This window comes from Nasonia vitripennis, chromosome 2 (genome assembly GCF_009193385.2).
Source record: "Nasonia vitripennis strain AsymCx chromosome 2, Nvit_psr_1.1, whole genome shotgun sequence".
In the NCBI taxonomy this organism is placed as follows: Eukaryota; Metazoa; Arthropoda; class Insecta; order Hymenoptera; family Pteromalidae; genus Nasonia; species Nasonia vitripennis.
In genome coordinates, this window is record NC_045758.1 from 1,123,114 (window position 1) to 1,143,321 (window position 20,208).

Consider the following 20,208-nt stretch of genomic DNA (forward strand, 5'->3'; position numbering starts at 1 on the left):
AGAACGCCGCGGGATGACGAGGGCTGAGTGGAGCTATTGAGATTTTTTCGCGGGAAATTTACTTTATTTTGAAGGAAAAAGTCCAGACATACAAGCAGACGCCTTGTACTTCAGCGAGTATTTGCTCGACTTCAATTAGCGCCTGTGTATCGTACGTCTGGCTCCCCCCCAAACCAGTTCGCGATTTTCAGTGTCCGTCTGTGTACGTATGAATCGCGCGATTCAAGTTTTCGGCGACGACGATAATTAACGCCGCGAGCACAAAGGATTTTTACCCTTATCTCGAATTAACAAGCGCGTCTTGCGCATCACGCTGTTGTCGTAACAGTAGAAACGCACGTTAGAGAATTATCGCTTCAGCCATCCGCGTAAAAAAAAAAAAAAAAAAAAGAAACATCGGCGCTGATGTCTACACCCACAGGTCGATTGTAAATCTCCAATGCGAGAAAGAGAGAGAGAGAGAGAGAGATCCAGCACAGCAGATAATCGCCCCCATGTTTGCTCGCGCGAAAACTCCTTCCATTTAATTCGGCTTATTGCTCTTATCTCGTCTTTGACTTTCGAATTCGCGCTAGAGAGACGCAAGGTCGGCCGCGTGAAACGTTTCGTAACAAAAAAAAAAGCGTACCCGATGCGGCTTAAATTTTTTTTCTGCGCCGATCACTAGTCGGTGAATCATATTTCGCGTAACAGTATACACGAGGAAGCGCTGAGAATGAAACGAAACGACTGTTGTGATGAGCGCTGCGCATGTATTTTTGCATGCATAATAATAATTTCTCGCCGACTAATTCAAATTTTCGATTACACGCGCCTCCACTCGTACACATGCATATGCATCGCTGGACATTGTTCCTCGGCTATACGTGCGCGCGTATCAATTAAAATCCATTTGTCCCAATTTAATTGATTCATTATAGACAGAGCGTCGGCGGTGCGGCTGTCACACGACGTAATTGGATTTTTTTTTTAACGAGAACACACGCGGCCAACTTATACGCCGACACCGTTGTCCTTTGGGCCAATTAAAATTATATAAAGGGGGGGGGGTGGGGATGTGTATTGTGAAACCGGAGGCGGCGAGATGGATCTGTGACGACGATGAGAGAGATGAACTTTTCGTTTTTCCATAAGCGCGATACGTAGTTAATTGCGAAACTTTCCCCAAGCCATCACGCTGAGATCGATGCTAAAGTTTTAACGGCGAATTCGGCCCACCGATGCGCCGCTGCGCGACCAGATTTCGCGCGAATACGTGTGCGTAAATAATGTAGGGCTTTATCTCACCCGCGCGTTCGTGACAGCGCTTCTCTCCGTGTAAATCGAAAAATAGCCGCTCGCCCGTGGATATACGATTGTTATTGCGAGCGATTGTTTGCCAGCGCGTTAAAATTGACTGAAAATAATTGAAATCCCTCGCCATAAATCAACGCGTGAAAATGTTCTCAGCGACTATAGGATTATTTTCCCAAAAAGAGCATGCAGCGTAGTGCTGCACCCACGGCATTAGTCCTTTGTCGGTGCAATAAAACGATCGAAGAGGGCACACTGCGAGAGAGAGAGAGAGAGAGAGGGAACCGCTTCCGAGAAGGACGAAAATTTTCTTTTCAGGTACGCGGGCGCTCCTCCGATCATGTGGATGCTCTCTCGCTCTAGTCTCCCCCTGCGCAACCTGTCGTCGCCGAGGGATAAGCCGTGCGCTACCTGCGCTCGAGCCGAACGCGAGGAATCCTGTGGGAAAGCGTACGAGGACTTCACCTCGTTTTCCGGAGATATTATCGGGCCCCAATGGTGCTTTAAATAGTCTTGCGGAGGAGGCAGTCGTTCTCGAGAGAGAGAGAGAGGCGTGTGAAAGTGGACGGACGCGGTATTGGCAGATTTGCACGCCGTAAATTGATTTTTTGCGCCGGAGGCTCGTCGGCCAACAGGATTTGTACCGAGGGATGCGCTTTAACCTCGAGCTTGGGGACTTTGCTTTGTTATCGGGTAATAACAGCGCGTGACGACCCCCTAAAAACGATCGCGCTTCTAATTGTTGCGACGAGTTACTTGTTACGTATCAACTATCGATTCACCCGCGCGCGTTCCTCCTCCTCTCCTACACCACTGAGAAGTCCACGGCAGCAAATATCCTCCCCGCGAGATGACCGCGCAGTCCTTTTTTATAAACAGATCCTCCATAAAAAAGAAACAACACAGCCGTAGGAATAAACTCGGTAAGTACAAGTATCCATTCGGCCGCACGCATTTCCGAGACAGCTTACGAAATGGCCGGACTCGCCGTTACTCGAGCAACCTCGAATTCAAAACAAACGGCGGGTCAGCGCATAGTACTGGTGTTATACGTGCTGCTGCTCCGTACAGCTATAGTACATGTATAGCGGCGGAGACAATGAAGAAGAGAGAGCTCTGCGTGAGAGATTTCCTGCACAAGACGCTGCGTAATTTCAGCGGCGAGCGCGAAATTTGCAGTTCTCTCTTTAATTTCCTTGCTCGAGCAGAACAGGTAAATAAATTTTCGAAGAGACGAGCGCTGCTTTTTCCCTCCGATGCCAGGTAATACGCGCCGTATACACGAGGAGAGGAGCCGACGACCGAGAAGAGCCTCGCGCAAGAACAAGCAGCGCGGAGGGGGAGAGCGGGAGGGAGAGAGAGAGAGAGAGAGAGGAAAAAATTCGTGGTGCGCTGCCGCGGGTCAAGGAACCGAGAAAGAGCCCTTTTTCTTCTTCGCGAGAGAGAGAGAGAGAGAGAGAGAGAGAGAGCCTCGCTCTAACCTATGTACATGCACACTCGTTCGGCTCGCTCGTTTCTGAGAAAAACGCGAAAGTCGGCGGTTTGAATTTCGAGAAATCGCAAAAGCCGTTCCAGACAATCATCGAAACGAGTTTCCGTAATTGTCAGCTCGCGAAATTGCTCGGCGATTTGCATAGGCTTATCTTAATTTTATGCGCGCGGCACAAAAGAGCGCCGACGAAGTGGGAAAATTCATTTTCGCTGCCGAATTCCTCACGCTCGCGTGATCGCAGTTATCCCACTGATGCATTCCGATGATGTGTACATAGAAGCGAAATGTCTCGTTAAAACAGTCCAATTTAAAGTTCGCCGCGGAGTCGTAAACATTTCCCAACTGCGCGTGCAGCCGGCTTGCTCGAGAGAATTTAATTCTGCGTCAGTGTTTGATAGAATAGTGGGTGAGTATAGTCATACCTGCGACGACGTGCAGCGCAGCTCGCATCCTGACGTGTCTTCTCTGGAATCCTCGCCGATGGCTCAGCAGCTTCTCCTGTAGCCTCACTATACACTGCGTATTCGTAAGTATACAACGAGCTTCTCTCTCTCTCTTCTCGAAGGCTCGAGTCGGAGGGAACCGCGCACACGCAGGTAAATCCGTTCTTCCCGCGGCGGAAAAAAATCACTCACACGCGGAGCGGCGACGACACATCTCCTGGCACTGACTCACGCTTCGTCGTCGTCCTCCTCCTTCGGTGCCTCCTCCTCCTCGTTCCCTTCTTCTCATCGAGAGTATAGACGAGAGAGTCTGTTCGGTCCACGCTGCAGGTGTGCGCTCGCGCCGAGAGATCGGTAAGTGTACAAGTACTTTTCGTATACACCTTTTCGAATCTCGCTCCTCTCCGTCTGTCTCTACTCGATAACCGTTGCCCTTTTCATTTGGTTCGGGGGTAGGTATCGCCGCGGATACGTATAAATATCGTGCACGGTGTGCGCTTTCGTCGGAGGAACACACGCGCGCAACGGTCCAACCGTCTCGAGAGCGAGGCCTGAACTAAACGCGCGCGCGGCCGTAGTCGATGGCGGCGGCGGCGGCGGTGGCGGCGGCGGTGGCGGAGGAGGAGACGTGGCTTGTGCTGCCACACCGATGCAGCAGCCTGTATAGGTGAGCGGACGCGCGCTGCTGCAGAGAGGTAGCGTGGAACGTAGCGCGAGAACCTGGAGAACGCGTTTTCTCTGTGTATAATACGACGACGCCCCCACCACGCGGCTTCGATCCTTTTCGTCTTTCTTTCTCTCCTGCGCATGCAGCAGCACTGGAAGGCGTCTTGCGGAGGTAGGTATGGTGTAGGATAGGTTTTGCGCGAGACTCTGCGCGATCGTTGCGCCGTGTTTTGTTCGGTCTTTTTTTTTTTTCTTAGCTGGAGAGGATGCGGCGGCGGCGATGACGCGATGAAGACGGGTTTTCTCTCTCTCTCTCTCGCGTAAAGCATGTCACTCGTGTTACGATTTTATCTGCATATACATCGCTTTCGCGGCGCTGGGCGTAAATCAGCTGTGTGCACAGCCAGAGCCCGTTCCACGAGCGAATAACAATCTAAGCGTGAAGCGGGAGGCGAATTAATAGGTTTAAAGGACCGCAATCCCCTTAACCTGCGAGTGGAAAAGGCCCGCGCGATATTCTCTCTCTCTCTCTTCTCTCCGCATTTCGCCCGTAATATGCAGACTGTAGCGCTTGCTGCTTAGCACGTAACTATACCGCGAGAGCGAGTGACTAATCCGCGAACTGGAGCGCGCTGTTGCCGGGAAAATTGTCCGCGAAGAAAAGTGCAACAGCCGATCTCGTGTCGGGAAGGGTAGATAATGCATGCTTTTAGCCACTCGAGGAAGACCGGCTTTCTGCGGATATTGTATTTAGCTGCCTTTTTGTTCGGCGGAGAGTATACGGCGTACATACATGGTACGCGTGTAATACTAGCGAGGATAAAGGGCGAAGAATCGGCTGCGAAGGACTGCACTGCTGTTGGAACTGAATAGAATAGCCGCGAGCGAGGCGGCTGTTTAAAGCGAACGGGAGAGGTTATATTGTTGGCTCTCTGAAAGGTCGGCAGGTCGTCTGTGTTCGCTGCGGAATGTAATTAGACAGATTTGCGAGTGGACGTCGCTTATTTTAATGAATTTCAAAGCGTATATAATATGTACGAAATTTTTTTTCATTGCGCAATATTCTACATACCTCCGCGCTAATCAAACCGAGATTTCTAAAACACGCACGGTTTTACGCGCTGCTCAGCTATCAAACGCATTCCCGCGAGTGCAGGGCAAAAGGAATCACGGAAAGCCGTCGCTGCATTATATACCTCTAATCGAATGAGAAAAAGTAATAAACGAAGCTAACCATAATACGATATTTTCGAAACAACGAGAATGCAGACATTCCGAGTGCAGCGAGTCACGACGACTCTGTTGCGTATGACGATACTATATACTTCGTAAGAGTAGCTATATGCGCGCTTGCGAAAAGTCGGGAGAAATCGAGAGACAGCGAGGAAGCGGGGGATGAAGATGGAAAAGACGGAAGCCCGTTTGTCCGCGATAAAATCGCGCCTCGCGCGATGCCCACTGATTGCAAGAGAATCGCCGGACACGATGTGCTGTGTATATATATATATATATATGTTGCTGCGGTGTGCCGTTACGAAATTTACCGTTTCGACGTTTAGGCTTATCGAGAGAGAGAGAGAGAGCCTGTGTGAGTGCACGAGAGTCCGTAGTTGGACTTTTTGGCGCATGAGAAATAAGATGCGCTCGACTCGAATTTTAATTAATGCAAATGATAAGCATAAAGCAACAGCAATTTTTAGAATACTCCAGGTGATTAATCATCTATTTGTAGGAGCTTCGATTCATGTCAGCGTTGCATTAATTTTTCGATAGAAATCGTTGGATTAAAAGAAAAAAAAAATTGCGAAAAATTGGCGAAATTGATGAAATTTCATTAGTTTCACGCTCAATATGCGCTGGAGTTCGATGAAAAACAAATAAAAAAAAGAAACCTCTGCCGTGACAATGCCCTCGAGGGACATTGCCGTGACCAGGATTCGAACCTGGGTTACTACGGCCACAACGTAGGGTCCTAACCACTAGACGATCACGGCTATCAGAGGACTTGGAGAACCTCGCTTACGAGCGACACTTCACTCCCGAACGACGCACATGCGTTTGGAAATCATTTTTTCGCCTCGCACTTTATCTGCGATAATCAAGCAGAAGATTTTTATGAATCACGTGGAATTTGGGGCGTGTGATTCGCGTGCGCTGCATATATGCTTATCCGTGATTCTTATTTTATCCATTGAGCCAGGTAACCTGGCGCCATCTGTGACGACTATACTTATATATATATATGTATCTTTCGTTATATCATCGACGTCGTAGTAGAAGTGAGCGCGTAATTTGAGTTTGTTACAATCATATACGATGGCTGTTGGCTAATCATTATCTATTGACAGATTTTTACGACGTTATTCGACTAGTGTAAAAATACTTGTTCAGGTATGCGATTTTTATTTATTTATTTATTTTTTTTTCAATAATAACGTATATTATTGAACGTCATCTCAATCTTGTTGGCACCAATGCTATTTAAAAATCATTCGCAACTTTGTGATTTCAATCTAGCAAATTTATACAATATTAGAGTTACAAGATAATGGAATAAAGCACATTTTTCCATGGAAGAATGCTTAGTGTAAGCGACTAATTCAATTTATCTCTTTTATCGGGCAAAGCCGATTGTTTACTTTTCCTGGCGAAAATAATTTAATATCTAGCTTTTAATTAGTCATTTCTGACATTTTGATTAAACATGTGATTGCTAAGTTTATACTTATAAGTATTGGTCAATGTGCTCGAGTCGATAACAAAGTTTTCTGTCCCTCCCATGTTGTTCGTCCCTGTGAAGCCGCCACAAAAAATTTCGTTTAAATGAAACGGTCGTGTAAATAAATAAACAGTGTCTTTGTAAAATAGAAAATGTTGGTGAGGACCTCTCAGTTGCCGCTTGTTGCGGCCTTGAAAAATAGGTACGTATACTCTGTAGACAATTAGAAATAGCACTTTTTCCGCGACATAACCTATATTTATTTTTTTTTACAAAGTCAGTTTTAAAATAAACTTTTTGTTGTCAACGATAAATTTGGTGAAATAAGAGCTTTATTTGCCTCTAGAGGTTTCAAGTTTACAGCTATTTCTTAAACCATTATTATTTTGAGGGAAATGTGGTGTTGCATCACGCAAGATTCTTGTTACTCGAATTAATTGTAAATTTATGGTCTTATTGCAGTGCAACGCAAACAAAGTATCACCATGTACTCCAAAAATATGGATTTGCAACAACGATAAAAACTCCAGAATTGTCTAAAGCCTCTGTAACTTCGTTTCCTCCATTGTCAGAGCCAATTCCTGGTCTCCCTACACCTATATATTCAAATGCCAAGGAAGGCAAACAAGTTACAGAAATCACGACACTATCAAATGGCTTACGGGTAGCATCTGAAAATCGTTTTGGCCAATTTTTCACAGTAGGAGGTAAGCTGATTGGAAACTGATTTTCAATGGTTACATTATTTTGCTAGCTATAATTTGCTATTTTCTTTAGTGCTGATCGATTCTGGCTCTCGGTATGAGGTAGCTTACCCAAGTGGTATATCTCACTTTTTGGAAAAACTAGCCTTTGGTGTAAGTTCCCTAAAAAATGTTGTTTAACTTTAACTATGCATTTGATTTGAAAAGTAAATAATTATTTTGTTTCTAGTCAACAAAATCATTTCAAGACAGGGATGATATTATGCTGGCACTAGAAAAGCATGGAGGAATTTGTGATTGCCAAGCTTCCCGTGATACATTTGTCTATGCGGCATCTGCAGAACGCCATGGACTTGATAAAGTCACAGAAGTTTTGGGAGATATTGTCTTCAGGCCCAGAATAACTGAAGAAGAGGTATGTTATATCTGATTCACTTAGTTCATTCAGTATTATTCAATATTATTTATTATTATTTTTTTTTTATTTTATTGCAGGTTAACATCTGTAGACAAATTATTCAGTTTGAACTGGAAACCCTTTTAACAAGACCTGAACAGGAACCCTTGCTAATGGACATGATTCATGCGGTATGAAGTTTACAAAATTATCTTTGCATATATTTTACAACTAAATTATAAATGATCTTATTATTTTGTGTTTATAGGCAGCTTACAGGGACAATACCTTAGGATTACCAAAAATCTGTCCAGAGGGAAATATTAACAAAATAGATAGAAAAATTCTATTCACTTATTTGAAGCATCATCATACCCCAAAACGTATGGTTGTTGCTGGTGTTGGTGTGGAACACAAGCGTTTGGTTGAAGCAGTTGAAAAATATTTTGTGGACCAAAAACCAATTTGGGAAGAGGACTCTAGTCTCATCATATCCGACAGATCAAAAAATTTTGTTGATGAATCAATTGCACAGTATACTGGTGGTTACATTCTGGTAAGTGAATTCATTGTCAAGAGTTCCGAAGTTAGATGTTGTTTTACTAACTTTGTTCATATTACAGGAAGAATGCAACGTTCCAGTGTACGCGGGACCCAGCGGTTTACCCGAATTATCGCACATCGTTATAGGTTTAGAAGGATGTTCTCATCAAGATCCCGATTTCGTACCTATGTGCGTTCTCAATATGATGATGGGTGGTGGAGGTAGTTTTAGCGCAGGTGGACCTGGCAAGGGCATGTACACGAGATTGTACACAAATGTTTTGAACAGGTAAGTAAAAAATCGTTTGACTGATCAAATGCACAAATATATTTAATTAACTTTGTTTTTAGATATCACTGGCTCTACAGCGCCACTGCATACAATCATGCCTATGCGGACAGCGGAATCTTCTGCATTCACGCGTCCTCAACCCCATCTCATGTGAGAGAAATGGCCGAAGTAATTGTTCACGAAATGGTGGCGATGACCGGAGCTTTATCAGACAGTGAATTAGCGGTAACTAGTAAATCAATAGTCGTGAAATACTGTTGAAAAACGCAGGAGTAAATCATTAATTATATTATGTCTTTCCAGAGAGCAAAGAAACAACTGCAGTCGATGTTGCTAATGAATCTGGAACAGAGACCAGTAGTTTTTGAAGATATGGGTAGACAGGTTCTAGCCACTGGTGAAAGAAAGCGCCCAGAGTTCTTCATTCAAGCGATTGGTACTTAGTCTTATCCTTTTTTTCATTCCCCACACCAACAAATTATAGAATCGAATTAAATACAAAAATTGACATTTAATTGTAGAAAATACAACCAAGGACGATATAATCAGGGTAGCGCGCCGCCTCCTGAAATCCCCGCCAAGCGTGGCAGCTCGAGGCGAGGTTCGACACGTGCCATCGATCACGGACATTCAAGCCGGTCTACTCGACGCCCAGGGTCTCCTGCCTGGCTCTCGCAGCAGACTATCGCTTTTTCGTTGACAGCTCGCGGCAGCGCGCCGCAAAGTTCTTAAAATATTTTTCCAAAAGTATTTCGTCGTTAAACAATAAACCGTGAAAGTGACCGTAACGCGCTAGTTCATACATAAAAATTTAATTCTGTCAATTTCAATTCTGTCTGTTATCTTCTCTTATGTCTGCTGATAAAGAGGAGAATGTCGTGCGAGTTGTGTAACAGTCGCGTGGAAGACTTACTTTTTTATTGCAGAGGTATTTGTTTTATTTTGACTTTGTAGCATTAGTAAATTTACATACTTAATTTAATAAAATTGTTCTTTAATTTGAGCTCTCCTTGTCATCCGCTGCCTTTTCACATTCACTATTCATACTTTTTGACTGGAGTAGATTTAACATCCCTTGGAGTATATCCTGTAAAAATTATATATATTGTTTCATAATTGTAATAACTACTTTTCAAATTCAACAAATAACAAAGCAGAATTTACTTGAAATTCCACAAAATTTTCGTCAATTTTTATGCTTATCGCTTTGTTTGGATTACTAACTTCTGTATTTAAAGTTTCGCTTGATTCTTTTTTATCGGGCGTATATTCGCTGTTCAAATAGTAATCTAAAGAAGGTATCTCAACGGATTTAAAAAAGTTTAAGAAATCTAAAAAAATAAAGGTTTGGGCATGTTACTCAATTTATATTAGAAAGTATTTGGTAACGAAAACACACAAACCATTTATTTCTGTTATCCAAAAATTGAAGGTGGTTTCGAAAACGGAATTTAGTCGTTGCAGAGTATTATTTATGCAGTCTTCACAGCCTTCGTTATTATCGGGAAAATACTGATGCTCGCGTTTATTTTTCAGTAAAGTATAATATTCCTGTTGTAAAAATTATTTCGGTGCTATAAATTAGAATGCAATATAACATCATTCATTGTTTTTATCAAAGTGTAATTTTTACCACTGCTTTTTCGTCAATGACACTCAAGGTATCTTTAATTAATTTTGCAATAACAGATGCAAAATTGTTTGAATCGTACTGATCATTTTGTGTCTGGTTATTTTGTTGATTTATCATTGGTTTGATCGATGATTTTCTTCTTTTAGAGTGTCGCCGAGTTGTTGCGCCATTATTATTATTATTATCGTTATTATTACTATTAAATGGTACGCTATTGTAGTTGAAAATTTTTGGTACTGAAAATGGATCTTAAGATTAAAATCTCGATAACTTAAAAGTTATTTTTTGACATTTATCCTTACTATCAATATTTGGAAAAGGTCCTTTTATAAAGTGTACGTGTTTTTGCGAGGTTTGAGCCAATTTGGTCAAGTCCAAAATGAGATCGTCCGCAGATAATCTATTTTGACATTTCGTTATAAAGGCCACGATCATTTCTATTATTTCTTTATTCTTTTCTCTGAAGTGCTTTCTTCTAATGCTCACCACATATTCACATTTCGTGATAGCGTTATTGATATTCTCTTGTAATCTTAACTTGTTCAAGGTAATGCTCAAACTGTTTTAAAAAATCGGAATTATTTATCTTATATTGCATCGTTAAAAACAAAAAATGTAAAGAGATCCAAACCTGTCAGAGTTGACTTTTTCAACGTCGTCAATTTGAGAGTTAACTTGATCCGCAATTTTCTTTATCTTTGAGCGATTATTTGATTCGTCTATCTGTATGGCTTTTAACAATGCATCGATTTCTTTCCTCGCTAAATTCAATTCTTCTGTATCGAAATTTCCACCGTCAGCAAACAGTCTATTTGAAGTAATTATATAAGATTCTAATAGGATAAGACACATTTCAATCACTTGATTTAATTATAGTCAGTTTTATTTACATTATTGCATCGAGGAAAGATTCATTAGACATCTTTATCAAAGAAATCTTTTTCATCAGTCTATCTATGTTGCAATTTACTATTTGATCAATTTTCTTTTTATAATCTTCTTTCAGCGTTCTCAACTTGTAAAATATATGGCAAATGAATGTTTAAGTAAATTAAGAAACCTCTTAGTAAAAAACCAGCCATACCATATTTTTCAAACATTGTACTTGACTGCTATGTTTCGTTTTTGGTCCGTATTCCTCTATCATTTGTAAGGCTTCAGATTTATAATCACCGATAACTTCATTAAAATCCAAGAAGCTATCAGTGCACTTTGAAGATTCATTCAATAATCTAGTTATCAGCTAAAAATATTGCCATAGATTACTAGAAGGTATCATTTATAAACAATTCACCCCGCAATACCTCACCTTTTTATGCCTCTCTATGTTCTGTTGATGACTCGTCAACTCATTCAATCGAACGGTATATGCCTCTGTACGAATATCTTCGCCTAACTGTTCAACGGTTTTCAAATTTTCGTCCACGAATTGCGACCCTTCGAGTATCAACTCTTCCTGCCAAGTATCTACAATTTCGAGTATCTCTTTTTCCATGAAAGATCGGTACGAAGCCATATTTTTCAATATCCTAAAAATAAAACCGCTGTATAATAGAGTAATTTTGCAATCTGCTCATATTTTTTTACTGACGTCGCCCTCCAAAACTCGAAGGCATCGATCTGTTTTTCTATGAGCTGCAACTCGTGTGAAATGATATCCTCTAAACTCAATTGACAAAAGCAATGATCCTCTGCTGACTGATAAGAAGATAAGCTGACATTTTCGCTGATCTCCACAGGCTTGTTAGCTTGAAGAAACGTATCGATCTTGTTCTGCATACCACTGAGCTCTTTCTTCACGGTCTCTTTGCATTTTCTGATGATTTTACAGTCTTCTTCAAAATCGTGCTTGTATCTAAGAAAAATCATTGAATTGCAAAATAAATGGTGAAAATTTATCATGTACACACGAAACAAATTTGCATACTTTTCAATTTTTCTATCCAAAAGCGCTAAAACTTGCGCTAGCCTCTTCTCCAATTTTGAAACGCTCTCTTCTTCTCTCAGCTTAACGATTTCGGCATTGATCTTTTCTTGCAGATCAAGATGCGCCGATTCACTTTTGGCGGCTCTGTTTTTTAATTGCTCGATGGTAGTAATTTGGAGCTTGGAATAATTGGTAGCCTGAACATCCCACGGGGAACCAAAGTCCTGAAAAAGCTTAAAGGTTTTCACAGCTGTATCTCGTAGTTTGTTCAAAATTTGGTTCCAAGTCTCCTCAGACTCGGCGACGAAGCGTTCGATTTGTTCTTTCGCTCCATCGTAAATCTTTTGAGTCGCTTCACTTTCTTGATCTGCTGCAATTTCACTGTCGTCGCCCAATGTTGCTTGTAATTTTTCAATTTTGTTCGAGAGTCTACCGAGATGTCTCGACATGTAGAATTGGTATGATTTTATGAAAGATGTTACAGTCGCATCTGAAATTAATAGCATTCGCATTATCCTATTTTAATGAATAAAAATTTTATTCGGCAGTTCTTGTACCAGTTGAAGATATTATCGAATTAATTTGATTAGAATGTTCCTCGAATCTCGATGCCGAGTAAGGTACCGTCATATCCCATTGTGCGATCGTTTCAGAAATTATGCTTTTTCGACTTTTCAGTCGGCATAGGGCCGATTTGCCTTCTATAGTTTTGAAGTATACTGCTCCAGCATTTTGTAAATTATCGTATTCGGTGCTAAATTTTAAATCAATACACTTTGTAATATTAAGTTTATTCTATATTCTACAAGAGCTGTATGATGCAGAATATATTCTCTAAAAAAAACTTACTAAAACTCGTTTAGAGCACTTTGCCGACAAGTGGCATTTTTGTCTTCCTTCATTTTTTTCATCCAAAGATAAAAATTTTGTTTGTATGTGTCGGCGGATGAATATAAGTTTAATTTTAGCTCTTCGTACTTTTTATGATTCTCTATAGCCATGCGATTATATTCCTGATTTTAAAATATGAATTTAATGAACTTTGAATTCGTAACCATCCTATTATTTATCAGCCAATTACATTACCAATATTTTATGTTCCATCAATTTGCGCAGTGCGTCTTTTTGTAAATAAAATAACTTTCTCAAAATAAGATGGTATTTTTTGATGATTTGAGTCGCTTCGCTGCGTTTTCTAAATTCAACTCGTTGTACGAGTTCAAATAGTCTATCGATAGCTGTTCGCTCTTTTTCCATTACAGATTCAATTTTGTCTCTCAGATCTTCGTACTTTTCGTCATTCGTGCAGCCCATCAGCTAAAAAAATACGTAAAGGTGTACATATTTCTTGAATTTGTTTGAATAAAATGTTCAATCAATATTACGCTGCAGAAATCATTCTTCTCATCTTCAATATTTGCATGATATTTTTCGATTTCAATTTGCAAATTCTTATTAAGATCGTCGACTTCTGTTTTACATTTCTCGTGCAATCTATCCAACTCCTTCTCCAAGCTCTCAAGCGCAACATCGTGATCAGCTTTTCTTGATTCTAAAACTTTTTCAACAACTGCTGAAGATTTCGAAATTCCACCTGAAATTTCATCAATTTATGGTTCTAATGGTTTCAAAATCAACAACTGCGCCATGCGTTACCAAAGTCAATTGGCACTTGTTGAACACTCCAAATTTCATGTAAATACTCTTGCTCTTTTTTAGCCCGGCGGGTGCGACACTTTGATCCAGAAGATTGAATCAGAACTTGACATGAATTTTGCTGGTCTAAAGGCTAGAATATATTGTCATGGTTCAGTAAAGAAATAGAAAATTAAAACTGTCAAGCTATTCACATTTTCATTTGCGTTGCTAAAATTGAGACTGAAATGCTCTAAATCGGACATTTGAGCTGATGATTTTTCCTTTTTTGTTCAATAAATGACTGAGTAATTGGATGAAATAACCTCTACTTATAAATAAAAACAAAAAATAAAATGAACCCTTAATGATTTGCTGCTTTATTCATTTCATGAGTTTGGAGTCATAATATTATTCAATTAGTTGGAATGCTCTTCTTTAATAACTTAGACTTGTTGGTCAATATAAGACGTTTGATCGAAAGTAAAAAATCAATTTTAAGAAGTTGTAGATTGCATTGAACTCATTCGTAAAAAAAAATCCTCTTATTCATTTGTCGAAAAGAATAAATTATTTTAATAAGAACAAGGTCTTAAATTATAGAAATAATTTCATAATTTAATAAATCAGGATTCCTTAAACTATAACAAAATAGTGGTCAATGCATAATATTTTATTACTCTTATACTGATGCACCCATGTTACATTTATAAAATACATTGGATCGAGGCAGTAAATAACGAATACACGAATCGACACGTAAAGACTGCTGGATACAAGTATAAGAGACAGGTGGAAATGCTTATGCATCGGCTCCTTCGAGGGTCTTGAGGAAGGAGGCTTTCTTTTGCTCGACGCGGTTCTTGCGCTCGGAAAGGGTGAGCTTGGCGCGGTTCCATCTCTTCTTCTTGGCTTGTTCCTTCTTCTCGACCTTCTGTAGCTCGGGATTGGCGCGAATCGCTTCGTGGGCCTTCTTGTACATGCTTTCGATCTGTAATAATAATAATAATAATAATAAACGTTTACTAACACGTTCTCACATTTCATATAACAATATGACTTTTCTTTATTAAAATGTCACGAAAACTAAGATTGTAGAACTGAAATTCTACGATTTGCATAAGTAATCGTTTTTCTGTTGTCCAACTGCGACGCTACATAACTTCATACGTTAATACAGCAATTTAGTTGGACGTGTTTTAAGTAGATCGAAACTTACGTTATCAGCGGTGATTCCGTTCTTAATGTATTGCGAGAACTGGCGCTTGAAGGCATCATCGTCTTCCTCTTCCAAAGTCTTCATGTAGTTGGCGACGTGCTGGGCGAAAATGTGTTGACGGTGGACATCAGCGTTTAGGCTCTTAGACTCATTGTCGTAACCCGGGAATCTCTTCAAGCTGAAAGGTTAAAAATATGATGTAGAAATTTGTCGAAAATGTTAAAAAAATCGTTTTTTTTTTCTTTTAAGTCAGAGACACTTTATAATCTTGTAGTGCCGGTATAAAGCTCCCTCCTATATTTGTAAAACACAAATATAAGCGAAGACATTATGGTGGCTCAGATGACGCGCATGTGTCAATTGTTCATCATAAAAACTTAATTTAGTTAATTTACTTAGTATCTCAAAACAAACGAGTTTTACCTGTGAGGGATGTTAAGACCACCATCGACAGCACCCTTCATGGCACCAAAGATTCTGGCACCAGTGGTGGTACGCATGAGACCAGTGTCCAAGTAGCACTTGAAAGCACCAGGGCCTTTGTCAAGCTCCTCAACGTTGTACTCATCACCAGTGACTTCAGTCACGCCGGTGTACAGTTTATCAAGACCCAACTTCTTGAGAAGCTGTAATAAGAATGTTTATACATTAGAAAGTGAATTTCACTAACAATAATTAAAAAAAAGTTTATATTTTGCTGTTCAGGTAATAAAAACATTAGGGAACAATTGTTTTTTCTTCAGTTATGTATCATAGCGAGCTGAGTGGATCATCATTCAGCAATTTTATAATAATTAATAAATGATTAATTCAATTTCATTGATAATTACCCTTCTGGCAAGGAGAAGTCCAGTACAGTAGGCAGCTGCGTAGTTGGTAAGACCAACTTTGATTCCATATCTTGGGAGTTCATGACTGTATGCAGCGCATGCAATCTTGTCACCCTCAATTCTGGAGTATGCAACCTGTTGAAGCCAAATTCTGGGTTAGAAATCGAAAAACAAGTCAGTTCTTAAATATTGATTCCAAATATCTTCTTACCTGGCAGGTGATGTCCTTGTTGGACAAACGAACAATCAACCTGTACTTGGGGGTGTTGTACTTGTTCTTGTCTTGGATGGTCAGGCGTTTTCGGGCATAGTAGTCAGTTTTTCCCTCACGACGCCTCTTGAATTTAACCTGGTACCTTTTGAAGTACTGCTTATTCTTCACTACCTTAACGAAACCCTGTAAAAAATATCAAATAGATCTAGATTAGTAAAGTTCTTAGCAGATTAGACATACTATGTGGTAACTATTATTGCCATTCAGATATAAGTGAATTAGGGAACAATTGTTTTTTCTTCAGTTATGTATCAAAGCGAGCTGAGTGGATCATCATTTGGCAATAATAATTATAGTGTATGATTCGTAATGAAGCGATTTTCTCTGTACAAATTAAAAGTAACTCGACGTCTGGAACTTGTGTTAAGACTCCATTACGAGACTTGAAAAATAACTCTACTCTTCGCAGTACTTTATAAAAATATTGATAATATTTACTTAACGATAGCACGAAATTTTACGACAGCAAAAGAACTTGACAAAAACAATAATTTGATCGACACAAGTGCAACGTGGACGGACCTAACCTCCAAGCCGATCCTCACGTGTAAACAAAGTCAAAGAATTTCTTGTTAGCAACAAATAAAAAACGCGCACTAGAAAATTAAACCACCCTAGACTTATTCGGTACCAACAAACCTCGAATTACCCTCCACAAGACAAGTAAACGCACAAGTATCCGAAACTCGAGCGGCAGACGGCCAAGTCGGCCGTCCCGAACGTTCCTCGCGAATCTTTAAACATCGGCAACATCGCCGAGGTATTTTTCCGGAAAATCGCTTCAAATCGCGGTGTGAATATTAGCACGACTGTTGCTTGGTGTATTTTTGGCGTCGAGCGCCGACGTACCATGATTGCCGAAAAATCCGAAGACGCCGCAACGGGTGAACCTTCGGCCGCGCGGCTCTCGCGCAAAAGGAACCTTCCTCGCTCATCGTTGCCAGCAAACGCATGCGCTCCCTCGCGGACAAGCTTCGGCCAAGGCTTAACCGCGAGAGGGCGTATTGACGGTACTTCCGGTTTCTCTTCGCAGCGGTTGGCGGACGGCGCTATGATTTGAATATAGGCTTACTTACAAAAAGAGAAATTAATATTACATTATGCGACAAAAGGGAGCATAGTCGTAGATTATTCCCGCGGGTACTCTCATAAAATTCCGCAGGGTTGATTAGCTCGCTCGACCACTTGCTCAAGTGACGTTTATAAAAGTTGCATATCAAGAGAACGAAAGCTTCAATATTTGTTTGTTCATAAAGCTTGAGCTTAAGGCATAAGAGCTCGAGTTAAAGTTATTTCAGTATTAAAAAATAAGTTTTCCACACTGATGCGCTGTGTGTGACTGTGTTCCGCGCGCTTGCGCTCTTTCGAGAGCAGAGTATAGTTGCACTTCTACGTATACGTAATACCCAATGAACGATCAACGATCTCGAATAGGTATTCCCTCGTGTGATGTTTACTTTTTAAATAGGTGATTACTTTTTTATTAAATAGTTGAGAACGTTTTCATACGAAGATAAAACATAAAATAGTGTGTGCAAATGCGTTAAACGCAGTACTGCTTTTGAAGATTTAGAAAATAAAAAATAAAAGGCATAGAAGGTGGAGGTTTGAACCTCATTTGTAGCATGAGATTAGACTTGATTTTGGTGCTTATCACACCATTTTTCATTATTTTAAAATAAATAATCATGAAGATTTTTATAAATTTGTGCGCGTGAATGTTGATCAATGCAACATTTTATGTTATTTATCTCGGCTTGGCGTCTTCTCCGCTTTACTTAAATCACGGAGTAGTTAGAGAAGTATAGAAGTCCGACTACCCTTATGATCTCGAAGAGCGCGAGCGCACGGAACACGGTACCGATTTACCGATAGTAATATCCTCTCGCGCGCCGCGCGTTTATTCTAATAAATTTTGATATTTCGACAATAAGTATTGATAACTTTATTTATTTTTATTTAGCCCAGGCCATTGTCTATAGCTACCGGACACCATATTACAAGTCTCTTCTCAGCAGCGGCAGATTCCATATATTATCCCTCGCCCTTACAAGTTCCAAGCCATACCAAGATGCGAAGATTGCGAAGGCCCAGCATGTACTACTACTTCAAATTATTGAATGGGGATTACTTTGCAAGACATACAAACTCAGAACCGTATCGGGACAAAGGCGTCAAAAGCTATGATCATACGCTGCATCAAGCTCTCAGCGAGATCTTCCGCGAGCGCTGCAGTCTCAACAGCGATCAGGACAAAGGAACTTCTTGAAGATCAAGATTCCATAAGCAAACTAATACCGGAGAAAAACCCGACGAGAAGAACGACTCTCGCTCCTGTGGATCGCATTATTGGGCTATTATCGAACTTCAGCCGAACTGCTCGTACGCTCAGGTGCCGACGTCAACGAGCGCTGCTTTCATCGTGAACATGATTGGAAATTGACGGAATGGACCATTCTTCAGCTGGCGGTGCTGATGTACCCCTCCATGTGGAACGTACGATTCATTGGTCTGGTAACGGAGCATCGCGCTGACTTGCAAGTTCCGAACTCCGACAATGAAACCGTCCTATAGATATTGCGATGCGGCAAAACCGAGTCCGGGTCGCCAAGAGCTGCTTCTTGAAAAAAAGGAGCCGTCGTTACTACCACCGGCGCTTCCAAATTTCCACCTCTGCTCAAGGCAGTTTGCTATAGCGCCAAAGCTGAAAAAATTGTGCCGTTGTTATAATTAAATACGGAGCCGTTGTTACAGTTAGAAATTATAATGGACATAACGCCTTGCACTACTTATCAAATGCACCTGTGAAACACGCCCATCTAGTGGCCAGAGTCTTGCTCGAGAAGGACGCCTCGCCGCTCCACGACAGAACACATATAGTTTAAAACTGCAGCCGCTGCACGAGGCTGCCTTCAATGGGAACAATGAATTGGTATGTAAAATATCAATTTTTCCTACACCACGCGAGATTCAATTAAATTCAATTCGAATATGATATAAATTTCAATCTTCCGTGTTGTTTGTTAATTTCACAGGTAGAGCTATTTTTGGACTACGGCGCGAACGTGAATGCACAAGATGAGTAACGGTAGCACCGCATTGCACGAAGCCTGCGACAAGCATTGTTTTTTTTCCACGAAAGACAATAGGAAGAACATCGAAATACTTTAGTCCGTAGGCATGGATATATTCGTCAAGACGGCTCTCGCTACACTCATCCGATATGCTCGCTTTCACAAAAGATCAGTTAAAGAAGATTGAAGCATTAGCCTGACGCTCCAAACCCTGGCGCTGAGAAAAGCTTGCCTGCCGCACCCGTCGATCGAATTGAAAGACGAAAAGATTATCGAGCGGTATCCGCTGCTATGGGCCTGTTATCATGACTGCATCAGTCACATATGTAAGATAAAATCCATGAGGGTTAATCCATACCTGCACAATGTTCGATCTCTTGACGAAATTCGCCGCTTCTGCGCAACGGCGAATTCGAAAAAACATTCAGGATGTTCGATCTCGAAGTATTCTCCACTGCGTATGAAGAAGACAGTGATCAACGAAGCTGTTCATTATAATTTGCCTTGGATGTTCGTGGAGAAAGTGGCTCGTTACACAGTTGACTGTAAAGAACGCGAATTAAAAAAAATTGTAAAGAGCCATCGTGGTTCAGACGGCTGAGCGTCATAGCCGACACCACTGAAAGTTTTAAACTTTATTTACATATGCCCTATATCACCATCATCACGACGGTTCGGAATTTATTCGAAGACGAAGTAAGTTGACTGCAGTATAGTGGCGGCCTCTGACCAATCTACGCGTTTCTGCCAAAAATAAAAAATAAACCAATCAATACAAAATATTACACAGAAATACAACAGAAAGAAAGAAAGAAAACATTGTACGCGCGTCTCAAAAAGTATGCTTACAATACATAAATCTGTAGCAGTATCCTTAAAGAAAAAATAAACAGCATTTCACATTTTCTACTGCTAAATAAATTCAATAAATGTGGATGCAAAAGGTTTTTATGGATGAAAAGTAATAATAATCGAATTTTATTTGTATCGATAACAAAAATATAGTAAAGAATTCGTATAGCGTATTTTTTCATTCAAGGGGCCACCACACCATTTATACCTATAGA

General features: G+C 40.7%; 4 protein-coding genes, 1 long non-coding RNA gene and 1 other non-coding gene across 11 annotated transcripts in view; 2 read left to right on the forward strand and 4 right to left on the reverse strand.

The window, feature by feature from the left end:
* Positions 1-4,426, reverse strand: part of LOC100120496 (protein crumbs) — a 40,114-nt gene extending 35,688 nt beyond the window's left edge. For 3 of the 4 annotated variants that reach the window (XM_016983357.2, XM_016983359.2, XM_016983356.2), the window contains exon 1: positions 3,208-3,796. In XM_016983357.2, coding sequence (XP_016838846.1) covers positions 3,208-3,235 — 28 coding nt within the window. In that variant the 5' untranslated portion in view covers positions 3,236-3,796. Of the gene's footprint in view, positions 1-3,207; positions 3,797-4,411 lie in introns of those variants that run through there. The other variant, XM_031922827.1, reaches the window with a different exon arrangement.
* A 1,390-nt stretch (positions 4,427-5,816) lies between these two features.
* TRNAH-GUG lies at positions 5,817-5,888 on the reverse strand. Its single transcript has one exon. It is a non-coding gene; the product is annotated as a tRNA-His (tRNA).
* Positions 5,889-6,643: 755 nt separating this feature from the next.
* On the forward strand, positions 6,644-9,723 carry PMPCA (mitochondrial-processing peptidase subunit alpha). The gene is given in 10 exon segments (NM_001170902.1): positions 6,644-6,815; positions 7,076-7,320; positions 7,391-7,470; positions 7,547-7,732; positions 7,813-7,905; positions 7,983-8,270; positions 8,338-8,546; positions 8,609-8,774; positions 8,853-8,985; positions 9,071-9,723. Coding segments are annotated over 10 exon segments (1,629 nt in total). The 5' UTR covers positions 6,644-6,765; the 3' UTR covers positions 9,250-9,723.
* On the reverse strand, positions 9,253-14,256 carry LOC100679686 (protein PFC0760c-like). 3 transcript variants are annotated; one of them, XM_032597424.1, is made up of 17 exons: positions 13,960-14,256; positions 13,766-13,891; positions 13,495-13,703; positions 13,196-13,426; positions 12,959-13,122; positions 12,667-12,863; positions 12,110-12,599; positions 11,774-12,037; positions 11,492-11,726; positions 11,267-11,425; positions 11,073-11,197; positions 10,814-10,990; positions 10,485-10,741; positions 10,183-10,418; positions 9,953-10,100; positions 9,714-9,880; positions 9,253-9,636 (listed from the first exon to the last, which is right to left on the reverse strand). In XM_032597424.1, the coding sequence occupies exons 4-17, from the start codon at positions 13,421-13,423 to the stop codon at positions 9,544-9,546; spliced, it is 2,940 nt and encodes a 979-aa protein (XP_032453315.1). In that variant the 5' UTR covers positions 13,424-13,426; positions 13,495-13,703; positions 13,766-13,891; positions 13,960-14,256; the 3' UTR covers positions 9,253-9,543. The 3 variants fall into 3 exon arrangements, with proteins under 3 accessions (XP_032453315.1, XP_032453314.1, XP_003424047.2); XM_032597423.1 differs by having other exon boundaries at positions 13,766-13,898; XM_003423999.5 differs by having other exon boundaries at positions 9,463-9,636; positions 11,492-11,711; positions 13,766-13,898; positions 13,960-14,101.
* Positions 14,257-14,396: 140 nt separating this feature from the next.
* On the reverse strand, positions 14,397-17,087 carry LOC100677913 (60S ribosomal protein L5). The gene is made up of 6 exons (XM_003423981.5): positions 16,917-17,087; positions 16,005-16,190; positions 15,794-15,928; positions 15,387-15,589; positions 14,964-15,141; positions 14,397-14,735 (listed from the first exon to the last, which is right to left on the reverse strand). Exons 1-6 carry the CDS (start codon positions 16,917-16,919, stop codon positions 14,547-14,549), a joined length of 894 nt encoding a protein of 297 aa, XP_003424029.1. The 5' UTR covers positions 16,920-17,087; the 3' UTR covers positions 14,397-14,546.
* Positions 17,088-17,474: 387 nt separating this feature from the next.
* On the forward strand, positions 17,475-20,159 carry LOC100677947. The gene is made up of 3 exons (XR_513085.4): positions 17,475-17,941; positions 18,031-18,999; positions 19,103-20,159. It is a non-coding gene; the product is annotated as an uncharacterized LOC100677947 (long non-coding RNA).
* The last annotated feature ends 49 nt before the right edge of the window (positions 20,160-20,208 follow it).